General features: G+C 45.5%; 1 protein-coding gene across 1 annotated transcript in view; it reads right to left on the bottom strand.

Moving 5' to 3' along the window:
* Window positions 1-22,841, bottom strand: part of LOC137427814 (uncharacterized) — a 49,941-nt gene that overhangs the window by 8,204 nt on the left and 18,896 nt on the right. Inside the window, exon 6 of the mRNA XM_068117559.2 lies at window positions 16,205-16,314. Coding sequence (XP_067973660.2) covers window positions 16,205-16,314 — 110 coding nt within the window. The remainder of the gene's footprint in view (window positions 1-16,204; window positions 16,315-22,841) is intronic.

The raw sequence follows: 22,841 nt of genomic DNA, 5'->3' as shown, positions 1-22,841 counted from the left end.
AGGCAGAATGAGTGCGAAAAAACATCCTAATGATACTGCAGACATGTGAAGAAACATTTTGTGGTCAGACAAAGCGTTTTGTGTCTAAATTCAAAACGTTAGGTCACCCAAACCCAGCACAGCACATCACCCAAAGAACACCATCCCTACTGTGAAGCATGGTGATGGCAGCATCATGTTATGGGGATGTTTCTCATCAGCATCAGCAGTAGCTGGGGCACTTGTCGGAATAGAAAGGAAAATGGATGGAGTAAAAAATACAGGAAAATCCTAGAGGAAATCCTGCTGTCCAGTGCAAGAAAGCTGAAATTGGGACGGAAGTTCACCTTTCGGTATGACAACGACCCGAAGCACAAGTGGCAAAGGAACAAAAAGGAAAATGTCCTTGAGTGGCCCAGTCAGAGCCCCAACCTAAATCCAATCGAAAATCTGTGGCATGACTTAAAGATTGGTATCAATCAACCCTCCTCACACAAATTGACTGAGCTTCAACAGTTTTGTGCAGAAGAATGGGCAAGTATTGTCCAATCAAGGTGTTCAAAGTTGGTAGAGACCTATCCCAACAGACTCACAACTGTAATTGCTGTCAAAGGTGCTTCCACCAAGTATTAACTCAGGGGGGTGGACACTTGTCCAACCAAGATATTCTAGTTTTGTATTTTTAATTAATATTCCGAAATTTGTTAAATTTGTTTTTCACTTGGAAGTTGTGGGTTACAATGTGTAAATAAAGGTGGAAAAAGTCTGATTCAATGCACGTTAATTTCAGGCTACAGGGCAACAAAAAGTGACATTTTTGAAAGGGGATGTAGACTTTCTATAGGTACTGTATGTATATAGAATATATATACATATTGTTATGGATCTCAGAGACGGCACTCCCCTTAGCAAGGGGGGGGGGGGGGGGGGGTTAATCCCCTTGGCCTGTTAAGCTGGCCGTCTCTAGTCCTGGTACTTATAACGCTCCTTTGCGGGGTGAAATTGGTCAGGGTTATTGGTCAAGGTGTTCTCCCGAATACCTTTACCAATCCCTCCGCAAAGCAGGGAGACAAGTACCGCTTGAACCACGGACAAGATGGTAATTGCCGAGTGGTTTAGCAACACACAGCTCGAGCCGTTAACAAAGGACTAAACCCGACTATTGCGGTTGGCCAAATCGTGCCACAGGTACTCAATTGGAGACAGGACGAAAGCGATCGGGGGGAAAGAAGAAACCAAAGGTAAGAAATACCAGACATTTATTAATTATTTACAAAACCAAAACCTAAGAAGAAACGAAAGTAATATACAGAACAAAGAAGAAGAAGATACACAGGGCAGCCTTAAACAGTCTTATATTATACCCCAGGACAACAAACAGACACACAACAGGGAATGGCAGGCAGGAATGACTGGAAGAAGGAGAAGGGTCCAGGCAGGTGACAGGGTAGAAAGGTCCGGGCCGGCGCGCAGCGTCGAGCTTGGCTCCAGTCCACGCTCTGGGCTCGAGGCAAAAACCCGGCGGCAGCTGCACGTATTCGTTCATGCGGTAGGGGCTTTTCGAAGCAGCTCGTCAGAGAGCTCCGCGCAGCTTCGTCTCTCACAGCCAGACCTCACCAAGTGCCGTCTCCAACCCAAGTCGACTCTCTGAACCTTCTCACTCGACTCTCTGAAACTTCTCACTCGACTCTCAACCGTACCTTCTCACCCGACTGTTCAAGCAGTCCCTTTCAGCCGCTTTTATCGTTCGTGTTGGAATCAAGCCGCCGGCTCTGATGACACGCCTACCCGGTTGGCTCACCGCGGCGCTGGTTGGCCGGCAAAGAGCTCGCTGACTCCACCTCTGCCGATGCGTCGACGTGCCACACCTTGTTCTGGTGGCACCTTGTTCCCCCTTCTTCCTCGGCTTGACCGCATGGCTAATGGCGGTTTGGGGCCAACAACCGAATCAAGGCAAGGAGCAGCAAACGCCGCCCGACTGTTACTTTGAACGGGGCCTATCTTATTTGATTAATGCAACGCATATTCAACTATTGGGAACAGATCCTTAACTGAAACACATAATAATGAAATAACTACGGAGAGGTCCTATGGTTCGCTACGTGTTGTACATGGACTAACTAGGGTGCGATCTTTAACAAGCCAATTGATGGGGATATTTACAGGGGAACATTTATAAGGGAAACATTTACTAAAATTTACCAGTGAAGGTTCTAAAAACCGTAACACAGCACCCGTCTTTTCCTCTCGGGCCGTCCCGGCCCGAAATAACTTTACTTCATGTGACACAGGTGTAGTAGCCCTCTACTATTAACCTTACCCTTGAGTGCGACCGTTTAAAAAAAACTACGTATGTCCCGCCTGCTACGTGGCATCCTACCTAACAGACTCACGCCCACAGAATAACCGAATTGCAGAATGGTTCTCAAACTATACATAAAGCCGGTGGGGAGCATTATTTACAAGACACTAATTGGTATTTACAATGTGAACCCAGGATCTGTCATTTTGGGAGACAAAAAAGATGTTTTTTAAAAAGAGGAAGAGCATGCACTGCACTGCACCGATACACCATACTCAAGTGCCCGGGGATGCACAATTGATATTGCAGTGCACCCCCGAGCACAAGAGCATCACAAAGCACAAAAGCACCAATCAGCACCAAAGCACCATCCAGTGCTCATTTCACACATTTCAATAAAGAACACAAACTGTTGACCTTGTTGTTAGCTCCTGGTGTCTCTGCTCTGCTGGTCCGATGTTTCTTCCTGTTGTTCTTTCTTGTGGCTTGCTGCCTATTTGCAAATAATAAAAAGGCACACAATGCGTCCATTTTTATTTTGGGACAACAGGGGCCAACTATGGGTGGTCCACCTGTGTGGCAAAAGGCGCCACCTCACCGTGGTCCGCAAGCAAGGACTCTCTCTGGCCATCATGGCCGGTCCCAGCAGAGGGGTCAAGCCCCAACACGTGGGGTCCATCAGTGTGTGGTGCTTGGCCACAGAAACGTGTGGTCCATATGGTGGTGCTAGGCCGCAAGTCGTGCGGTCCATAAGGTGGTGTACCGGTCCAGGCAGGCTATGCAGCGGCGGCTTGGGCACACAAGTGTGGCTACCTGCGCACCCCCCCCCCCACCCCTCCCGGACCCAAAAGAACAAGCCGTGAATGGGGAAGGAAGCACAAAGCAAGCATCGGGGCAAGGTCACAAGGGTACACATCCAAACAAGGTAATGCAGAGGTGAGGTGCGCAAGGGAGCGAGCGGAGAAAGCTCGTCCCTATCGTACGTCACCCCCCCTGTCACCTACCCTACCCTTGCCCTTACCCCGTATTTACAAAACTCTACACATTTACAAATTCCGTCTCTATTGTCCTGTCTTCCCCATATCTCCCCTACTCCAAATTGGTTACCAATCCCTCTAACCAAATTTGCCAATTCATCATCCATCCCTCATAAGGAGGAAGAGATGGAATAACAAGCACAATGTCACCCCCACGTCATGATGCGTCTCACCATTCCAAACATTTGCACAAACTGGTGGTGTGGAGTCTTGTCACCTTGGTGAGTGGATGTAGATGGTGTGAAGAGATTTCAATCCTAACTATACCTCTAAATGACTTTAACACTTTTACTCTACCCGGGGTCTTTCCCTGCCAAACCATTGGCCACTTTACTCTATTCGGTTCTAAAAACCAATTCCCACTGACCATCTGTGGCGCTCACCAATTTGGGGTCTCACTCCCCCGATTCAACTCCCTGTGCCCTTGCACAATTTCAGGGCTGGGTCGTGTGGCTCACCAGCAGGTCTACTCACCTGCACACCTCCGCCACTGCAGTTGCCTCCCGAGCTTGCCTAGCTCCTCTCCCTAACCTATCTACCTGGGGAAGGCCCTCTGGCGCTCTCACCCCACTACCGCCCTCTCTGGCGTCGAGCTACCCGGGTCCGTCCTCCGGATCCGTCCTCCGGATCCTCGGGCCCCACTGAACAACTCTACTGGCTCCCAGAGCCTACCTGGCCGACAGACTAACAGTGACGGAGTGCCCATTTAACCATACACACACTAACAGGCCACACGCCCAGCCATTTCACTCCACTAATGCACCCATCCAAACACCATTCTACCACACGCACCACAGATGCCAATATCCACCACAATTTACCTATACCCTCTACCTACTCTTAACCTACCCTCCCCGGGTATTCGTGAAAGGGGTCCATCTTTGCCATCCACTCCTTTCGCACCAACCACTCCACTCCACATATTCCACACTACTCACTCCACACCATCCATTCCATACTCCCTTCCACACTCCATACCATTTATTCCACACTCCATTCACCCGTGCTTCACCTGCACACCTGGTGGCACGTGCACCCGTCTTTCCTCCCAGGCTCATTCATTCAATACAACTCACACTCGCACTTTTCACAATACGCTGCTCAATCACCTCCTTCACACACACTGCATCGTCTAAGCTGACTACCCCCTTCTGAAACTCACGCTTCCCAGTCGCCCCTTATACTATTGTGCTCCCTCGTCATTATAATCCACTAATCTGCTACGTCCCCTCTACAGGTACATGTCGCTACTTAACTCTACAGTTACCTATGGTCATTTCCTAAATCCTAACAATTATCCAAACCCTCCCGGGCTAGTTTGCACAGCCAAAACCCCATAAACTACTGCTCATGTGCCCGGTGGATGTGAGGGATGGTGGATTTACCATCCCTCTACATCGGGCATCTCCCATTATCAATTTTGCCCATCCAATTTTTGCCAATCAAATTTGCCAATCATTACTGCCAATCATTTTTACCAATCCAATTTGCCAATCCTATTCACTATTCCCAATTTCGAATCAAAACACTATCATCATCACAGTCCATTAAACTTGAGCCTTTCGGTACGTCCATGCGTGTTCAAAGCTCGGCTTCGCAAAGCCGAGCAATGCATACGGGTGGTTTGGTCGCCTGCAGGTTGGGTCCGTCCGGCATTGGGTTCAGGGGAGGAAGTTTGGTTGGGCCAAGGTTTATAGCACCATCTCGGCGCGGGGCCTTTCGCTCCCATGCGCGGTGGGCCAACCTTGCCCGGCCGGAACGCCGCAACCACAAGGAGGTGCCATTCCGATCCCTCCTACCTTCCCTCGAACCGGGCCGGTCGCCTTGCCCGGCAAAGCGTGGACGCGACCGTGCAGGGCGGGGCCCGGCGCGGATCATGCACGATGCTCCGAACAGGAGCGACGCGGCACCGATCCCCGCCGGCTCCCGCAATACACACAGCCTGGCACGGACCGAGAGCTCGCGTCGGCTAAATGTCGGTCTAACCACTATCCCGTTTAACGTCGATGCTCCCCGTACATGCTCACATCCACACGCGACCCCTTTCATACTCACAAAACCCGGTGTCTCAGTGCCTCTCATGCATTCCACACACTCCGTCCATTCCACCACCGCACTCCCTGTTACACACCACTCCTCTCGTGCACACTCGTCGTTCGCACACTTCCTTAACACACCTCCTCGCGCACCGTCTTGTGCACTCTCCCTCGGTACGTACTCCGTACCACTCATGGGGGTGCACTCTTGCATCCACCCACTCACGCGCTCCGATGTGCCCTCCCGCACACGCGCCACACCCAACTCAGGTGTGCGTTCTCGCACACTCTCAACCGTTCCAAGCGTGCATCCTCGCACCCGCTCCTCATCCATCTCACTCTCCGTGTCACTCTCATCACACATACACTCCGACGTGCATTCTCGCTCGCACTCGGTTTCACTTCCATACTCTGTCGTGCACTCTCCCTCACTCTTGATAACACACTCGCGCACCCACGCCATTCGTACACGCGCGCCGTTCACCTTCACACACCTTTTCCTCACACGCGCCCCATTGCCATCCATAACGCGCACCACGGACCTTTTACGAGCGCCCGGGTTACGCCTCGATCCCAACCGCGCGAAAATTATTTTTGCGCTAAACACCTTCCCGCAAAACCTCTTAGCACCATACACAGCCCGTCTCACCTTCGGGGTTCTTCTTCTTCGCTCCACACGCACCTGCAAATCTTTATAAGGATTATGCAGCACGACATCATGATGTGAGCACGGACTTTGCACATTATCCATCTCTCCCCTCAATTCCTGGACTACCTCCGTCGTCTTTTCAATTCCAATTTCCACTATAATTAATTTGTTAATTTCTTTCTCTTCGACGACCGCTGGCTTTATTAAAATTTTCTCTTCTACCTCAGCGGTCGCCGGCTTCCCCATACCCCGGGTCGCGATCTCTATACCCGTCATTTTAACCGTGCTCTGCTCCGCCTCGCTCAACCCGCGCTTCTCACACCGCGCTACCTCGTCGCGTACCCCCGCGACCTCTTCACCCACTCTGCAGTCTCTCTCCCTCTCCACTTGCTTTATCTCATACCTGGCTTGCCCCCTCGCTAACCCCTCATTAATTTATTTGGCTTGGCCAATTATGCCCCCCCAATTTGCCCCCTAATCTGCTTCCAAATCCCTCCAATTTGCTTCCTAACTTGTTTCCTACTCCTCCCAATTTGCTGTTTAATCCCTTAATTTGATTGTCCAATTGCTCACCCTGAACCCTCGTCTCTTCCTTTTGGGTGTCTATTTTACTTTCCAATCGCTCACCTATTTCATCCATTTTATGCTCCGCCTTGATCATATAGTCTCTCATTTGCATCATAAATAATTGGAAGTCCCCTAGCCCCGTGGGCTCGGCACTCGCCGCCACGTGTGAGGCACCGCCATTTTGTGCTGCTGCAACCTCGTGCGAGGCGCCGCCATCTTGTGCGCCTGCAACCCCCGCTACCGCACCCTCGTTGCTCTCCTCCTCCCTGGGGTCCTGGATTGCCTCTAACCCCTCTTCTACCTCCCCTACCGGCATCCGATCGCCTTGATCATTCATGGCACGATTTAAATTTGGTGGTGTTAATAAAAATTTCGGCCGCTCCAAATTTTGACCAAATTTTTAGATGTTCTTAAAAATTTGGTTCGGGTCCAAATCACAACTCCTCGACACCAATTGTTATGACCAATAGCACAATTGGTGTCCAAAATTTTGTCTAACCTAATTTAGTCCCAGGTTCCAGATCCCAACTCCTGACTACCAATTGTTATGGATCTCAGAGACGGCACTCCCCTTAGCAAGGGGGGGTTAATCCCCTTGGCCTGTTAAGCTGGCCGTCTCTAGTCCTGGTACTTATTACGCTCCTTTGCGGGGTGAAATTGGTCAGGGTTATTGGTCAAGGTGTTCTCCCGAATACCTCTACCAATCCCTCCGCAAAGCAGGGAGACAAGTACCGCTCGAACCACGGACAAGCTGGTAATTGCCGAGCGGTTTAGCAACCCGCAGCTCGAGCCGTTAACAAAGGACTAAACCCGACTATTGCGGTTGGCCAAATCGTGCCACAGGTACTCAATTGGAGACAGGACGAAAGCGATCGGGGGAAAGAACAAACCAAAGGTAAGAAATACCAGACATTTATTAATTATTTACAAAACCAAAACCAAAGAAGAAACGAAAGTAATATACAGAACAAAGAAGAAGAAGATACACAGGGCAGCCTTAAACAGTCTTATAATATACCCCAGGACAACAAACAGACTCACACGACAGGAAATGGCAGGCAGGAATGACTGGAAGAAGGAGAAGGGTCCATGCAGGTGACAGGGTAGGAAGGTCCGGGCCAGTGCGCAGCGTCGAGCTTGGCTCCAGTCCACGCTCCGGGCTCGAGGCGAAAACCCGGCGGCAGCTGCACCTATTCGTTCACGCGGTAGGGGCTTTTCGAAGCAGCTCGTCAGAGAGCTCCGCGCAGCTTCGTCTCTCACAGCCAGACCTCACCAAGTGCCGTCTCCCACCCAAGTCGACTCTCTGAACCTTCTCACTTGACTCTCAACTGTACCTTCTCACCCGACTGTTCAAGCAGTCCCTTTCAGCCGCTTTTATCGTTTGTGATGGAATCAAGCCGCCGGCTCTGATGACACGCCTACTGGTTGGCTCACCGCGGCGCTGGTTGGCCGGCAAAGGGCTCGCTGACTCCACCTCTGCCGATGCGTCGACGTGCCACACCTTGTTCTGGTGGCTCTGCCCCCTTCTTCCTCGGCTTGACCGCATGGCTAATGGTGGTTTGGGGCCAACAACCGAATCAAGGCAAGGAGCAGCGAACGCCGCCCGACTGTTACTTTGAAAGGGGCCTATCTTATTTGATTAATGCAACACAGATTCAACTATTGGGAACAGATCCTTAACTGAAACACATAATAATGAAATAACTACGGAGAGGTCCTATGGTTCGCTACGTGTTGTACATGGACTAACTAGGGTGCGATCTTTAACAAAGCCAATTGATGGGGATATTTACAGGGGATCATTTATAAGGGAAACATTTACTAAAATTTACTAGTGAAGGTTCTAAAAACCGTAACAATATATATAACTAGAACAACACTATTCAATGTCACAACGTCAACGATGTATTGCACTATTAATATTGCACTGTTTGAACGCCGGTTGCTTCCTGTTTATTAATTCTGTATGTATATTAATTACGTATTGTTGGAATATACCTTTCGACCCTTTATACTGCTGAGATCCCTTAGGCCTTTGAAGACCCTTTAGTTACCCCCAAGACCCTTCAGACCACCAAGACCCTGAAAAACCATAAAGACCCAAAAGACCCTGAAAACCCCGAAAACCCCAAAGACCCTTAAAGACTCAAAAAAGACGCAGATGACAAAAAATAACTGGAAGACCCCCAATGATGCAAAAGACCCCAAATACCCAAAATACCTCATAAACCCTTAAAGATCCAGAGGATCTCAAAGATCCAAAAGACCCCAAAGCCTCAAAAGACCCCGAGGACCTAAAATACCGAAAAGACCACAAAGACTTCAAAGGCCCAAAGACCCAACATATGCTGATGACCCAACCCTCAATAGCCCGGGCTATTTTGAAACTGCATAGCCTGGGGGGGGGGAGCTAATTTGCCCCCCCCCCCTCAGATCTCGGCCATTTATCGACCGAATGTGACCAAACTTGGCGTGTCTGTGTCCCATCATGTATTTTACAAGATTGCATAGTCAAATTTATGATATCTATTGTTATTCTTAATTTGTCTAATTAATGATGCAAATATGCAAATTTTTTCAAGGAATTCTCATTTTTTTCAGGTTTCCCCCCATTTATGGAGAAAATGCAATCAAATTTGGCATGTTTGTAGCTTGTCATATAATCTAAAAGATAGCTTAGTCAAATTAATGACATGTATTGAAATTTCATATTTATAATTGTAATTAATTATGCAAATATGCTAATTTTTCTTGAAATTCTGAATTTTCACATTTTGATTACCACGTCAGGGCAGAAATCTTTTTTCTAGTTGTAAATTGAAGAAAGGTGATGTTTAGTGTATGTTTTGACAATTTATGATTGAAATGTGGGAAATGATTATGCAAATTAGAGACAAATGAATATTCATTAGCAACAAGAAAGTTGAATGTTTCACAGTAATTTATTAGATGTGACTTATGAATCAGCATGCTCAAAAGCAATAAAGAATGGCAGTTATATTTGGGTGTTGAAAGTCTACTGATGATAACATAACATTTATGCAAATCATATGCATAACTGTTCTCAGGTCACATAATATATCATACAGACAGTGTCATGAATATTAATTAGCACAAAGTATACAAAATTCCACTTTTGCATTGATAACGAGATCTGACTGTTACATGATTGAAAACAGTATTGAATGACAGTTACAAAAAGTTTACATTTGGATGTTCACAGTCTACTACATGTAATCGCATATTCAATTTATGCAAATCATATGCATAACTGTTCTTGGGGCACATCATATATCAAACAGACAGTGTAATGAATACTAATTAGTAAAATTATCAGGAAAATTCAACTTTTGCATTGATATGATCTGACTACTAAATGACTGAAAACAATATTGAATGACAGGAACAAACAACTGTACCCTTGTATCTTCAAAGTCTAACTCGATCTAATTTATGCAAATCATGGACTGTACTGTACCCTAAAATTGTAGATGGAAAAGATGGCAAACATTTCTTTATCTGGTAATAACTAATAAGTATACATGTATGCAATCTTGACTGGCATACATGTAATCATTTGAACTTGGCGTACTGTAATTTATGTATGAAGAGATGTGCAAATTAGATCAATATCATAATCAAATCGAGATTGTTATTGTTTACAAAATGTAAGAGACACCTGACAATTGATAATCCTGAAAGTCCCTTTTTCAGCATGAAGTCCAATTTTCTTCCTTTTTCTTTCAGTTAGTTTTGTTTTGCATAGCATGCCAGACAGAAGTGAACAGTATGTTCTTTGCAACATGCCTCTCCACAAACCTGGCACTGGCTTGGATTCTTTGGCATGGCCTTTTTCCTCAGTTTATGTCCTTCTCCATGTGACCGATCTAAGCAGGCCCTGCAACGACGACGAGAATCGCCATGATGGTCCAACAGATCTCCCCCTGGCTCTCGATGTTGCACGCCGGCTGCCTCTGTTCCTAGTGCTCTCTTCATCTTTTGGGCAATGGGTGTCGATAATCCCCGAAGAGGACGCGCCTGTATGAAAGGGGTAGTCAGTTGCTCGGCTAACGTCAGTCCAAAGTCGAACGAATCGAGCTCTCGTGGTTTCTCTCCTTTGTTGAGAGCATAGATCGTCAGTGCGTTGACTCGGCAGGTATCGAGGAGGTATGCCAAGGCCACAATTGTCCACCGGTTGGATTTCGGCTTGCAGGTGAAACTCATTGCCCGTTGATCAATGACGTCCGTCCCCCCCTTTGTGTAGTCGTAGAGTTTGTATGCAGCCGGCTTCTGTTTCCCATCGTCTTTTGTGACTCCGAGGATGGGTTTCATGGATGTGACCAACAGTACATTCTTTGTCCCTGATGACTTGGTGTTTACCACGTATGAGTGGAGGCTCACGTTCTTGTTTTCCCTGAACCAAGCAACTTTGTAGGAATGCTCCTCTCGTCCATCAGTCGTCTTCATTTCTTGGGGTAACCCCTTTCTGTTTGTTTGTATTGTGCCTGTGACTGTTATTCCTTTTTCGAATAACCATTCTGTGAGTGGGAGTGACGTGTACAGCCGATCAATGGTGAGATTGCGGCCTCGCAACTGTTGGTGCTCCTCCATTTGATTTATGAGGTACTTGACTACCTCTTCAGTTCCTGTCACATAGTGGTGGGTAGGGTGGTCACCGGTTGGCTTCTCTGCATATGGTAGACTGAAGAACGTGCAAGGATGTCTTGCATCGTTCAGCGAGCGAAACAGTAGGCCATACTTTGCCGGCTTGCTCCTGTTGTATTGCCTGAATGAAATTCCGGATCGCATTGGATACAAGGTTTCATCAATCGTGATGAAATCACTGGGTATCAGGGCCTCTGCACAATTCCTGTTCAGCAAGTCGTGGAGCTCGCGAAACGCTGCGAAACGATCGTTTCTCCATCGCTCTGGTCTTGTGTCCTTATCATCGAATGACAATTTGGTAAGCAGAAACTTGAATCGGTTCTTGCTCATTGTAGCGCCGAAAACCGGATGACCAACTCGATCGCCAAAGAGCCATTTGACGTCTAGCAGATTCTGACCGAGCATTCCTCTGTAGTAGAGCATGCCCAGCAGTGCTCTTATTTCCGTTGCCGATGCTTCACGAAGGTACGAATTCTTGTCCGAGTTGCGTACTTCTGGGGTCAAATTGGAAAGGTACTTGTTGATCTTTTTGTTTGTGTTGGTCAAAACAACAGCAAGCATGTCGTCAGAGAAGAAGCACCCCCAGGCTTTCACAGGAGTATCTGCATGTCTTGCATTCCGATTGACACCAGGAATTCCTGCCAAGACATTGGCAATATTCTGTCGTGCTCTTGCTTGTGGCTGGGCTGTTTCCCAATGTATGCTTTTCCCTGGGTCATTTCGTTTCGGTTTCTCGACTACAACTGTGTATTCTTCTGGAGGATGAGGTAAAGTCCATGGATCATAGTTCTCAGGATCTAACGAGGTGTCGACGCTGTTCACTGCTCTGAGAGCTCTCTTTGGTTGAAAGGGATTCACCTCCTCCGCTTCAGGATCTTCGGCAGGGGGTTCATCTGCATGTTCTAAGTATTCATCATCTGACTCCTCTGGAGAAAGGCGACCAACCAGCTCGTCGTAGTCATCGTCGTCACTTTCGAACTGTCGAAATTGCTGAAATAGTTGCATCTCCAGGTCAAGTTCATGCTCAGGTTCAGGCACAGGTTCTGGCTGAGGCGGAGGTGGAGGTTCAGGCTCAACATGTTTACGCTGAAATGACAAAGGATATAAACAATACTAATTAGAATAATGTTTGGTTTTATATGTTGACAATGTTTCACTATTTTCAAATGTTATGATTTTTATGAATAGTATATTTACATTATAAATTATGCTGACTTTCTTATTTTCCTTTTTTTTACTTTGGATATAAAAATAAATAAATGAAATGAAATAGAATATAAAATATCAATTACTCAATTTACATGCCATAAGAAATGCATTATTGTCATCAAATAACACATCAAAAAATATCTGAATGAAGAATCAATATTATACAAGTGGCTCAAAGAAATACTGTAAGTGAAAATCTGTAACTCACCTTTGTTGTTCTTTTCCTGGGAACACCACTTGATGTTGAAGCCATGATTGGTGATAATCATCCAAATGATAAATTCTAACGAATCCAAAATTGAGAAAGATGTGATGTCTCTTCAGCACTAGCTGAACAAGTAATGACTAGAACAGTTGAATCATTGTATGGACTAAATAGACAACATACAAGTTCACTTGTTCACTAGATACAGTGTATAAATATTGAATGGGGATGCTGAAAGGAGAGTAGAAGCAGATTAGTAGGAACAAGAAGTGATGCTTAATATCAACAGTGTCAATTTACTCTTTTGTCTTTCTCAGAACAGGTTAGGAAGGGATTAGGAACAGATTAGGCAGGGATTAGTATCAGTAAATAAACCTGTTTATAAAAGACTTGAGTAAGCAGAGACACAAGGTGTGAAAATGCAGTCCTATGGATCACAATGTACATGCAATTCGAAAATAGTCGTTTTTGCTATATTATTATGTTACTAATTTTCTTGTGCACTTCTTTGTTTTATTCTATCACTATGTATTTAATTTTTGTATATCTAGAATAATTCATTATAATCCACTATCAACAATATGAAAAATGTGAAATTATTTGTCCACTGACATTTTTTTTTTAGATTGATAATTTTCTTGTTTCTCTCTTTGTTTCCCAATTCTTATGTATTTCTTTGTTTTTAATTTCTTATGTATTTCTTTGTTTTTAAATCTTTTGTTTTTCATTGTTTTGTTATCTAGAATAGTTGATGATAGCCAAAAGGGATGTTATCTGAGGAAAAACAGAAAAAAACATTCTTCTGACAACACTTCTTGTAAAACCCATACATTGTACACACAAAATCATTGGAAACCGCCATTTTTTTTGTGACGTTGGTCACGAATATGTGCTATATCTCCGCAACCGTACCCCCGATTTTCGCAAATAGGGTCTTAAAATGTGCGCGAGATGTGAAAGAAAAAAGTCATGAAATTTCAGCGCGAGATCTTTTTGCGTTAAAAAATTATCGCGAAAAATTTCGAGGGGGGGCTAATTTAGCCCCCACCCGGGCTATTCCATGTTAAGGCTTTTGTGTTAAAACAAATATGGTGGCCGAACCACATGACCAATGACGTCATCATTTTTTTTTCCTCAACTAACTTATTCCTAGATTATGCTCAATAAATTTCATCTTGATAGGATGAAGTTTTGTTCTTGTCGAATTATGACGTCATAATGGAGGCACCTAGGACATCATCATTAACATATTTTATTCCCCATGGAGAGTTCTTTACAATGAGCCATGTCTCAATTTTTTTCTATTCAGCGCTTTCGGAGATATAGAGGTGCAATGTTTTTCGGTTTTTCAAAGATAGTGGCCGTACCACGTGACCTGTGACGTCATAATAATCATTTTAAAATTCTACAGGTGGAGTTGCACCTGTGGTGAAAATTTCCTGTCAATCGGACCAACGGTTGCAAAGAAAATCATATTTATTCTGTGCGGACAAACAAACAGACAAACAGAAGAAAAATCGGTCAGAGACCAAGGACTTGCCGGAATTAATAATATGGTGGCCGAACCACGTGACCGATGACGTCATCATTATTTGTTTTCTAAACTAATTTATTCCTAGATTATGCTCAAGAAATTTCATCTTGATCGGATGAAGCTTTGTACTTGTCGAATTATGACGTCATAATGGAGGCACATATGACATCATCATTAACATATTTTATTCCCCATGGAGAGTTCTTTACAATGAGCCATGTCTCAATTGTTTCTATTCAGCACTTTCGGAGATATAGAGATGCAAAGTTTTTCGGTTTTTCCAAGATGGCAGCCAAACCACGTGACCGATGACGTCATCATTATGTTTTTTCTACACCAGTTTATGCCGACATGGCGCTCAAGAAATTGCATCTTGATTGGATGAAGTTTTGTACTTGTCGAATTATCGAATTATGACATCATAATGGAGGCCTTGGGCCTAGAGAGTTTAAAATTGGGCACAGTCTATTCCAGGGCAAGACACATATGTATGTAAAGTATGGCGATGCTATGTGCAACGATGTAGATGTAGTGCTGCGCACAAACAGACAGACAGACAGACGGATGAAAAATCGGTCAGAGACCGAGGACTTGCCGGAATGTACTTTTTTTTAATCGGCCATTTTGGATCAAAATAATAATACATAAGGACATGGGTTGAATCCCTGCTTGAGAGAATGCCAACCCACTCCCCACCATAATGGTCGTCTCTCCAATTCACAATCCCACGAGATATGCGGAAAGGACGACCCAAAACCAATTATCTTTTTTTTGATTCGTATATATAAACATCATTAAAAGTAAATAATGACCTCTGCCAAAGTTCAAACGACGTGGGTTTAATCTCTACGTGAGAGAATTCCACATAGCTATTTGGGCGGTGTATAAGCTAACAGATCGCTGTCTCCATCGGTCTTGCCAAGGCCGTAACACCTATCGGCTCAAAATCCTTTTAACTGTTGACTTGGTAGTTTTTACAATGAGGGAAACACGTATAGGGAGTACATACGACATAGCGATTGTGAATGTGCCAGCTCTGAGGCGTCTTTCGCTTCGCATCGCAGTGACGGCGAGCACCAACATGGCGGCTGTAAGATTAAAATCTGGCTTCAAGCCCCCTCACCACCAAAAATCTATTCCGGCGAATCTATTCCGGCAAGAAACAAACCAATCAACCGACATACTTGCCGGAATTTATTCCGGCAAGTAACCAACCAACCAACCAACCAACATACTTGCCGGAATCTATTCCGGCAAGTAACAAACGGACAAACAGACAGGGGTGAAAACATAACATCCATCCACCTTTGGTGGCAGAGGTAACGAAATCAGGATGAAGGTCCCAATGAAAATCCGCCTCATCGCGGCTTCATTTAAACTGTCGAATCTTTCTGCTGTATCACTTCGCCTCGCCCCAGCTTTACGCTGCGGTCACGATTTTCACGTTTTGGGTGACCTTGAGCTTGACCTTGGGCCTAGAGAGTTAAAAATTGGGCACAGTCTATTCCAGGGCAAGGCAAATATGTGTGTAAATTATGGCGATGCTATGTGCAACGATGTAGACGTAGTACTGCGCACAAACAGACAGACAGACAAACCAACCAACCAACATACTTGCCGGAATCTTTTCCGGCAAGTAACAAACGGACTCAAATGCAATACCGTCTCCTCTGGCGAGGGTAAAAATCATAAAATAAAACTCATGGCAGTTCATTGTCATGCGGAGTCTCTTTTCTTCTCTTTTCAATTATGGGTACTCATGTGATACTGACAGGTAGAGTTTTTACGAAACATAATTTATTGCACACGTTGCACTTTAATGGCTTCTCGCCAGTATGGATCCTCATGTGTACCTGGGAGTTTGATTTCTGACTGAACGATTTTTTTCACACACGACACATATACGGCTTCTCTCAAGTGTGGATCCTCACGTGCACCTGGTACATTGATATCAAACTGAATGATTATTTGCACACGGTACACTTGTGTATCTTTTCACAAGTGGGAATCTTCGTGTGTACCTGTTTGCGATGACATTTCTGTTTACAATCCCTCGACTTCACCGAGTGGCTCTTCTTGTGTTGCTGCAAAGACTTCTTGGTGAACGTCCTGAAGTTCGGTATCGATCGATCTGAGGATTGTTCACAGAAAAAAAAGAAGAGGATGTTTGTTACAGAAATGTTGCAAAAGCATTTCAAATTTTTTTTGTCTTTGAATACATTTTTGGGGATATGCTTAAGATATTGTTATGTCGGTAGGGTAAAGGAATATCTAGAGTCAGGTAGATCTGAATAGGTAACATGCTTCATCTGTCGCGATAGGGAATCTACCTGTAATAAGTTCTGTGTGTGTAAGATGTGTGTGTAAGTTTGTCGGGTTAAGATGTCTGCTTGTGAACATACCAGGATGTTCGGGTGTTAGATAGTGTAGGGATTAAATATAACAGCCCTTGTGTGTCGCACCTGGTAATCAAACCTTTGTCCCTTATGGCAATGCATACCCATATAAACACTTAGACAGGCCCTGTAGTGCACACATTAATTAAATTCCCTTCCCTGACAATGACTTCGGAAGAAAACGGGCAAGAGGCCAGTTCGGGGCACCGCCGCATGGGCCGCAGCCAGCTACACCTCCGGCAGGCCTAGCAATATAGAGTGACACGAGCTATGACCATGCCACAGGGAACGTGTGATTCGGTGGAGGGCACTGATTGGGTGGCACGCCAAGGATGACGTCACCGCCACAAGGTTATATCAGGGCGGGCCGAACGACATTTTCACTCTTGTACGTCCAGCTCTATCTCTTGCACATCCAGCTCTAACTCTTGCACGTCCAACTCTTGCGCAGCACGTCCCTCTGTCTCTCTTGCTCTCTGTGCTTCCCTTCTTGGTCTTGAGAGGTCCTGGTGGTCGTCGGTTCACCATCTGAGCGGTGCTCGGTGCTCGGTGCTTTGGAGCGAGGAACCTCGTGGTGTGCAGCGGAGCGAGTCGCATCGGGGCCTGTCGGAGTGTGTGATCGATTGGAGCTTGGAGCGGGGCCGAACGGAGCCGTGTTTGGACGACAGACAGATAAGGACGCACCAGTTCACACATCCACGACGAACGTGTTCTTTTATTAATTAATTTGCCCCTGTCTCGTTTCTGAAGTGAGGTGTGTGGGATCCCAACCTAGGACTTTTATTTATCATCGCGTTTCCCTGTCCCGACCTTTGATTAAATAAACCCTTGTATTATTTTCCATTCCCTGCAAATCTTGTGCCGTTTGAGTTCGTTCGCCTTCCACAGATAAGCGCTTTTGCCACAGCTTCCACTTCCCTTCTTCCTCCCACGTTTTATAGCCGAATCCGTATTGATCGTCGCCTCCAGTAATTCCGTTCTGGTCCATCCGCGAGCCCTGGTGTTAACCGAAGGGTTTGCGCGATAATATCTTATGACCATATAGGCTAGGTAGTCTTTATTTACTTAACGACATTGTTTTTATAACTATTGGATTAAGCTGCTATGAAGTTTACATAATTATATCTTCAGGAGGTCAAAAGGTCAATGGTCCAGAATTTTCATTTATACTGTACTGCTGTTGGCACAAATGGATTGGCTGCTACATCAGCTACGATTGCTCTAGTCATGTTTAAAAAAAACAAAAAAAAAACAAACATCAACTGTTTCACACTGACATAAAATTTTCGTTTCTATTCCTATTTTCCAGAATTCCACACACAACGATACAACAGGCATTTTAATAGGAGGGTCAAAATATGAAATAATTGGGCTAACCCCCAAAAAATTGCAAGAAAACGTTTTATGGTGTTTTCCTGTAGTATTTGGTCCAGAGAACAACATATCAAAAGTAGGCCGAAATTGGCTCATCAGAAAGGGTCCAAATTTGACGTCAAACAAGATGGCCGCCATCGGACCAAAATGTTCAATATATGCGCATATCTTTTGAAACAAGCAGTTCTAAACCACTTTAAAAGTAAAGATTAACCATAAAACTTATTACCTTGGACGTCTTGCAGTTGACAAGTGTCCCAGTGACGTCATTCATTGCGTCATGACGTCATAATGATGTAGCTTTCCATAATTTCAAGTTTTTGTGGCAAATTTTAGATGAAGAAGATTTTAGATGGTATTACTGACATTTTAGCCATTGCATTTTATAAAGGGAACCCCAGTCATGCCAAAGAACAAAAGGTAGGAGAGTGCATTAACATAGTTTTTCCTGGTTAGGCAACCAACCCACAAGTGTAGTGCTGCCATCTACAAACATCTCTTCTTCAGAGTATTAAGACAAAAGATTCCAATCAGATTCAGATTTTTCCAAATTTTACCTAATCAAAGTGTTTTATTTCAATACAGAAAATGACAAAATGTGTCTAAACTAATAAAGATTACACAGGTAAGATAAACAAACTTTTTAAAGGCAACTTTTTTTCTATCAGACCATCCTACAGTTTAACTTAGTTAACACTGGTGGCCATGCATGCCATGTGCTTTCTTGAGACATGTGTATACATGTATAACTGTGTGTATAAGAGGCCATTGCCAGGTGAAGGATGACTAATACCCAGTAACAACTACAGTTAAAATGACTTTATATACATGTGTTGTTATTGATTGTACAGTACACACATAGAGAATCCCAGTCAAAACAAAGCTTATTCTCTGTTTCAGGTTCTGAAAATGAATGTAAATCAAGAAACATGTGTCTTGTGCAATGGGGAGATAGCAGCAGGAAGTGAGGACAGCGTTATAATTACTAAAAAAGGACCTACCAGAATCAACAATGCAAGCGCCGAGAGAGGTGACATCATCAACGTAGCTGATAGAACGAAGGTACACAAGACCTGTCGCTTGAATTGCACAAACAAAAAAGACTGAGAGATATAAGAAAGCTAAATTAGATTCCGCTTTGAAAGCATTCGATAGGGTTCCCGCGAAGTATTGACATGGGAATTGAGGAAGTTAGGAGTGCAGGAATGGTTGATCAGAGTAGTGATGGCAATGTACAAAAGAGCGCGCACAGCTGAAAGGACGAAGGACGGGAACAGTGGTGAGTTTGAGGTGAAGGTGGGAGTGCATCAGGGGTCGGTACGAAGTCCACTACTATTTGTAGCTGTGATGGAGGTGCTGGCTCAGAACGTAAAGGAGGGTTTACCGTGGGAGTTGTTGTATGCAGATGATCTGGTCTTGATTGCAGAAAGTATGGATGGACTGAAGGAAAAGATGAACAAGTGGAAGGAATGTATGGAGACAAAAGGTCTGAAGGTGAATATAGGAAAGACGAAGGTGATGGCAAGTGCTAAAGCATGTGGTGAGGTGGAAAGAACTGGGAAGTGGCCATGAGCTGTGTGCAGGAAGGGTGTCGGAGTGAACTCCATTCAATGTACAATGTGCGCTGAGTGGATTCATCAGAAATGTAGTGGTCTGAGAGGGTCATTAACCAGTGTGGCAACTACATTCAAATGTAAGGTGTGCACAGAGGGAGCTGCAGATGGAGGAAATGTTGAGTTGGATCTTGGAGATGGCGTGAAGCTGGAAGGTGTGAAACCATTTTGCTACCTCGGAGACATGCTGAATGGAGAAGGTGGATCAGACTCGGCAACGGTTGCAAGAGTGAGATGTGTATGGAAGAAGTTTCAGGAACTGAGTGGCATGCTGATGAGGAGGGGAGTGTCGTTGAAGCTGAAGGGAAAGGTGTATGCTGCATGTGTGTGTGAGAAGTGTTATGATTTATGGGAGCGAGACATGGGTAATGAACGTAGAGCAGCAACGAAGGCTGGAAAGGGTGGAAATGCGAATGGTTCCGTGGATGTGCGGAGTATCGTTGAGAGAGAGGAAGACAAATGATGAATTGCGAAAAATGATGGGAATAGAGCCTGTGATTGATGCTGTGAAGAGGAACAGGTTGAGATGGTTTGGTCATGTGTTGAGGAAGGATGAAAGTGACTGGTTGAGAAGAGTGATGGAAATGAATGTAGAAGGAAGTAGAGGACGGGGAAGACCGAGAAAGACTTGGCTAAAGATGGTGGAAGAAGAAATGCAGGCAAGGGGGTTAACAAGGAGAGATGCAGAAAATAGGGCAAAATGGAGAAGATTGTCATGGGGACCGCAAGGCTAACCCCTGCTCTAGCAGGGAAAATGGCCTTAAAATGCATGTTGTTGTGTTGTTGTTGTTGTAAATTAGATTCCGCTCCAGCTGTAAAAAGAAGTGCACGTGTGTCTACAGGCCCTTTTGATAGCAAAACGGACTGCTTATTCTGTGGGAGCAAAGTTGTGATTAACAAGACCAGTGCTGATTACGATGATTATAGCTTTGTTACAACAGGCACCTGTGTGGACAAGATACTTTTGAATTGTAAATCACGAAATGATGATTGGGCATTTACAGTCCGGGGGCGTGTTGAATACTTTGGTGGAGACCTTCATGCAGCAGACTGTGTGTACCATCATTCTTGTGACGTACATTTTCGCACATGACGTGATATTCCCACGCAGCATAGATTAGCGTGATATACCCGCGCCCGCTCAGCCTATTACTCTCAAATTATCCACTCTGGCTCCGGAAACCCAAAAGCACTCTTCTCGACAATAAACAAACTCCTCCGCCCCCTGAACACCACCACCCAGTCATTCACAGTAGACAACTGCATCTCCTTCCTCCTCTCTTTCTTCCAACGCAAAATTGACAACATCTACAACAGCTTGACGACCGCCGCACCCGCTCCCCCTCCAACCACCTGCCCCCCCTTGTCCTGCCATCCCCTGTCTCGGTTCTCCCCAATCTCCCCTACTGACCTCTCTGAACTCCTCATAGGAATGAAAACTGCCACCTGCACTCTTGACCCCATCCCCTCCAGCTTTGTCAAGGCCTCCCTCCCTGCTCTCTCTCCACTTATCATTGCAACACTAAACTCCTCCCTGTCTACAGGCATCATCCCACCTTCCCTCAAAATTGCTGCTGTTACCCCCATTCTAAAAAAACCTGGTCTAAACCCTGACACCCTAAACAACTTCAGACCCATCTCCAACCTACCCTTTCTGTCAAAAGTTTTGGAAGGCGCTGTAGCCACTCAACTCAAACATCATCTCTCTGCCAATAACCTGTATGAAACATTCCAATCCGGATTCCGCTCCAACCACAGTACTGAAACTGCTCTCCTCAAAATCACCAACGACCTTCTCCTCTCCTCTGACGCTGGCAACCTCAACATTCTCGTCCTCCTCGACCTCAGCGCTGCCTTTGACACCATCGATCACACCATCCTCCTCACCCGACTTGAATCCACCTTTAACGTTACCGGCACTGCCCTCTCTTGGATTAAATCATACCTCTCTGACAGACGCCAGTTCATCTCCATCAATAACTGCAAATCCCCCACTGCTCCCCTCCCCCAAGGTGTCCCCCAAGGTGTCCCCCAAGGTTCAGTTCTTGGCCCCCTCCTCTTCATCCTTTACCTGTCCCCCCTCGGTCACTTAATCCGCCGTCATGGTCTCCAATTCCACTGCTTCGCCGATGACATCCAGCTTTTCATCTCCACCAAGTCCGTCTCCACCGACACCCACTCTATCCTGACAAACTGCATCACTGAAATAAAATCCTGGCTTCAAATCAACTTCCTCAAACTTAACTGTGATAAATCTGAAATAATCATCATTGGCCCAAAAACGCTCACAAAATCCACCCATAACTTTGCTCTCAACATCGACGGTATCCCAGTATCCACCTCCCCTCACATCCGGAATCTTGGCGTCATCTTTGACCAAACCCTTTCCTTCGACAAATACACTAAACAGATCACAAAGTCAGCCTTCTTTCACCTGAAAAACATTGCCCGTCTCCGCTCATCCCTCTCCTCCACGGCTGCAGAAACCCTCATCCACGTCTTCATCACCTCCCGTCTGGACTACTGCAATAGCCTCCTCTATGGTTCACCCTCAAAAATCACCAATAAACTCCAATACATTCAGAACTCCGCTGCCCGTCTACTCACCCATTCCCGGACCCGTGACCACATCACCCCCGTCCTTTACAAGCTTCACTGGCTCCCCATCCCCCAGAGAATCCAGTACAAAATCCTCCTCTTGACATACAAAGCCCTCCATAACCTGGCCCCATCCTACCTGGCTGACCTCCTCTCCAGACACACTCCCACCCGCAACCTCCGCTCTGCTGGTACCAACCTCCTGACCCCCTCCATCCGGACCAAATTCAGATCCTGGGGGGACAGGGCCTTCTCCATCGCTGCTCCCACCCTCTGGAACTCACTACCTCACACCATCAGAGACTCCTCCTCACTCACCACATTCAAATCATCACTAAAGACCCACCTGTTCAACACTGCATTCAACATTCAACCCACAGCATCTAACCCCTGACTATCTCTTCTCCTTCTCCCTCCTTTTGCTTTAAATATTTCCCTATTGATTCGTCTTTTTGCAATTGTTGTTTTCATGTATTGTTATGCATTATGTTTTCCACTCTGTCAAAGCGCCTTTGGGCTTCTGGAAAAGCGCTATACAAAATAAATGAATTATTATTATTATTATTATTATTAGGATCAGGCAGCAATAAGAAGAGGAAGGTTGGGCGGCCAACCAACAATGATCAGGACCAAGCTTTTTTAAGGGTGTCAGGGGCGGATCCAGGGGGGGGGGGTTC

This window comes from Myxine glutinosa, chromosome 5 (genome assembly GCF_964187855.1).
Source record: "Myxine glutinosa chromosome 5, kmMyxGlut1.1, whole genome shotgun sequence".
Taxonomy (NCBI): domain Eukaryota; kingdom Metazoa; phylum Chordata; class Myxini; order Myxiniformes; family Myxinidae; genus Myxine; species Myxine glutinosa.
The sequence above is the reverse complement of the archived record's forward strand: the minus strand, read 5'-3'. Positions and strand labels throughout refer to the sequence as shown.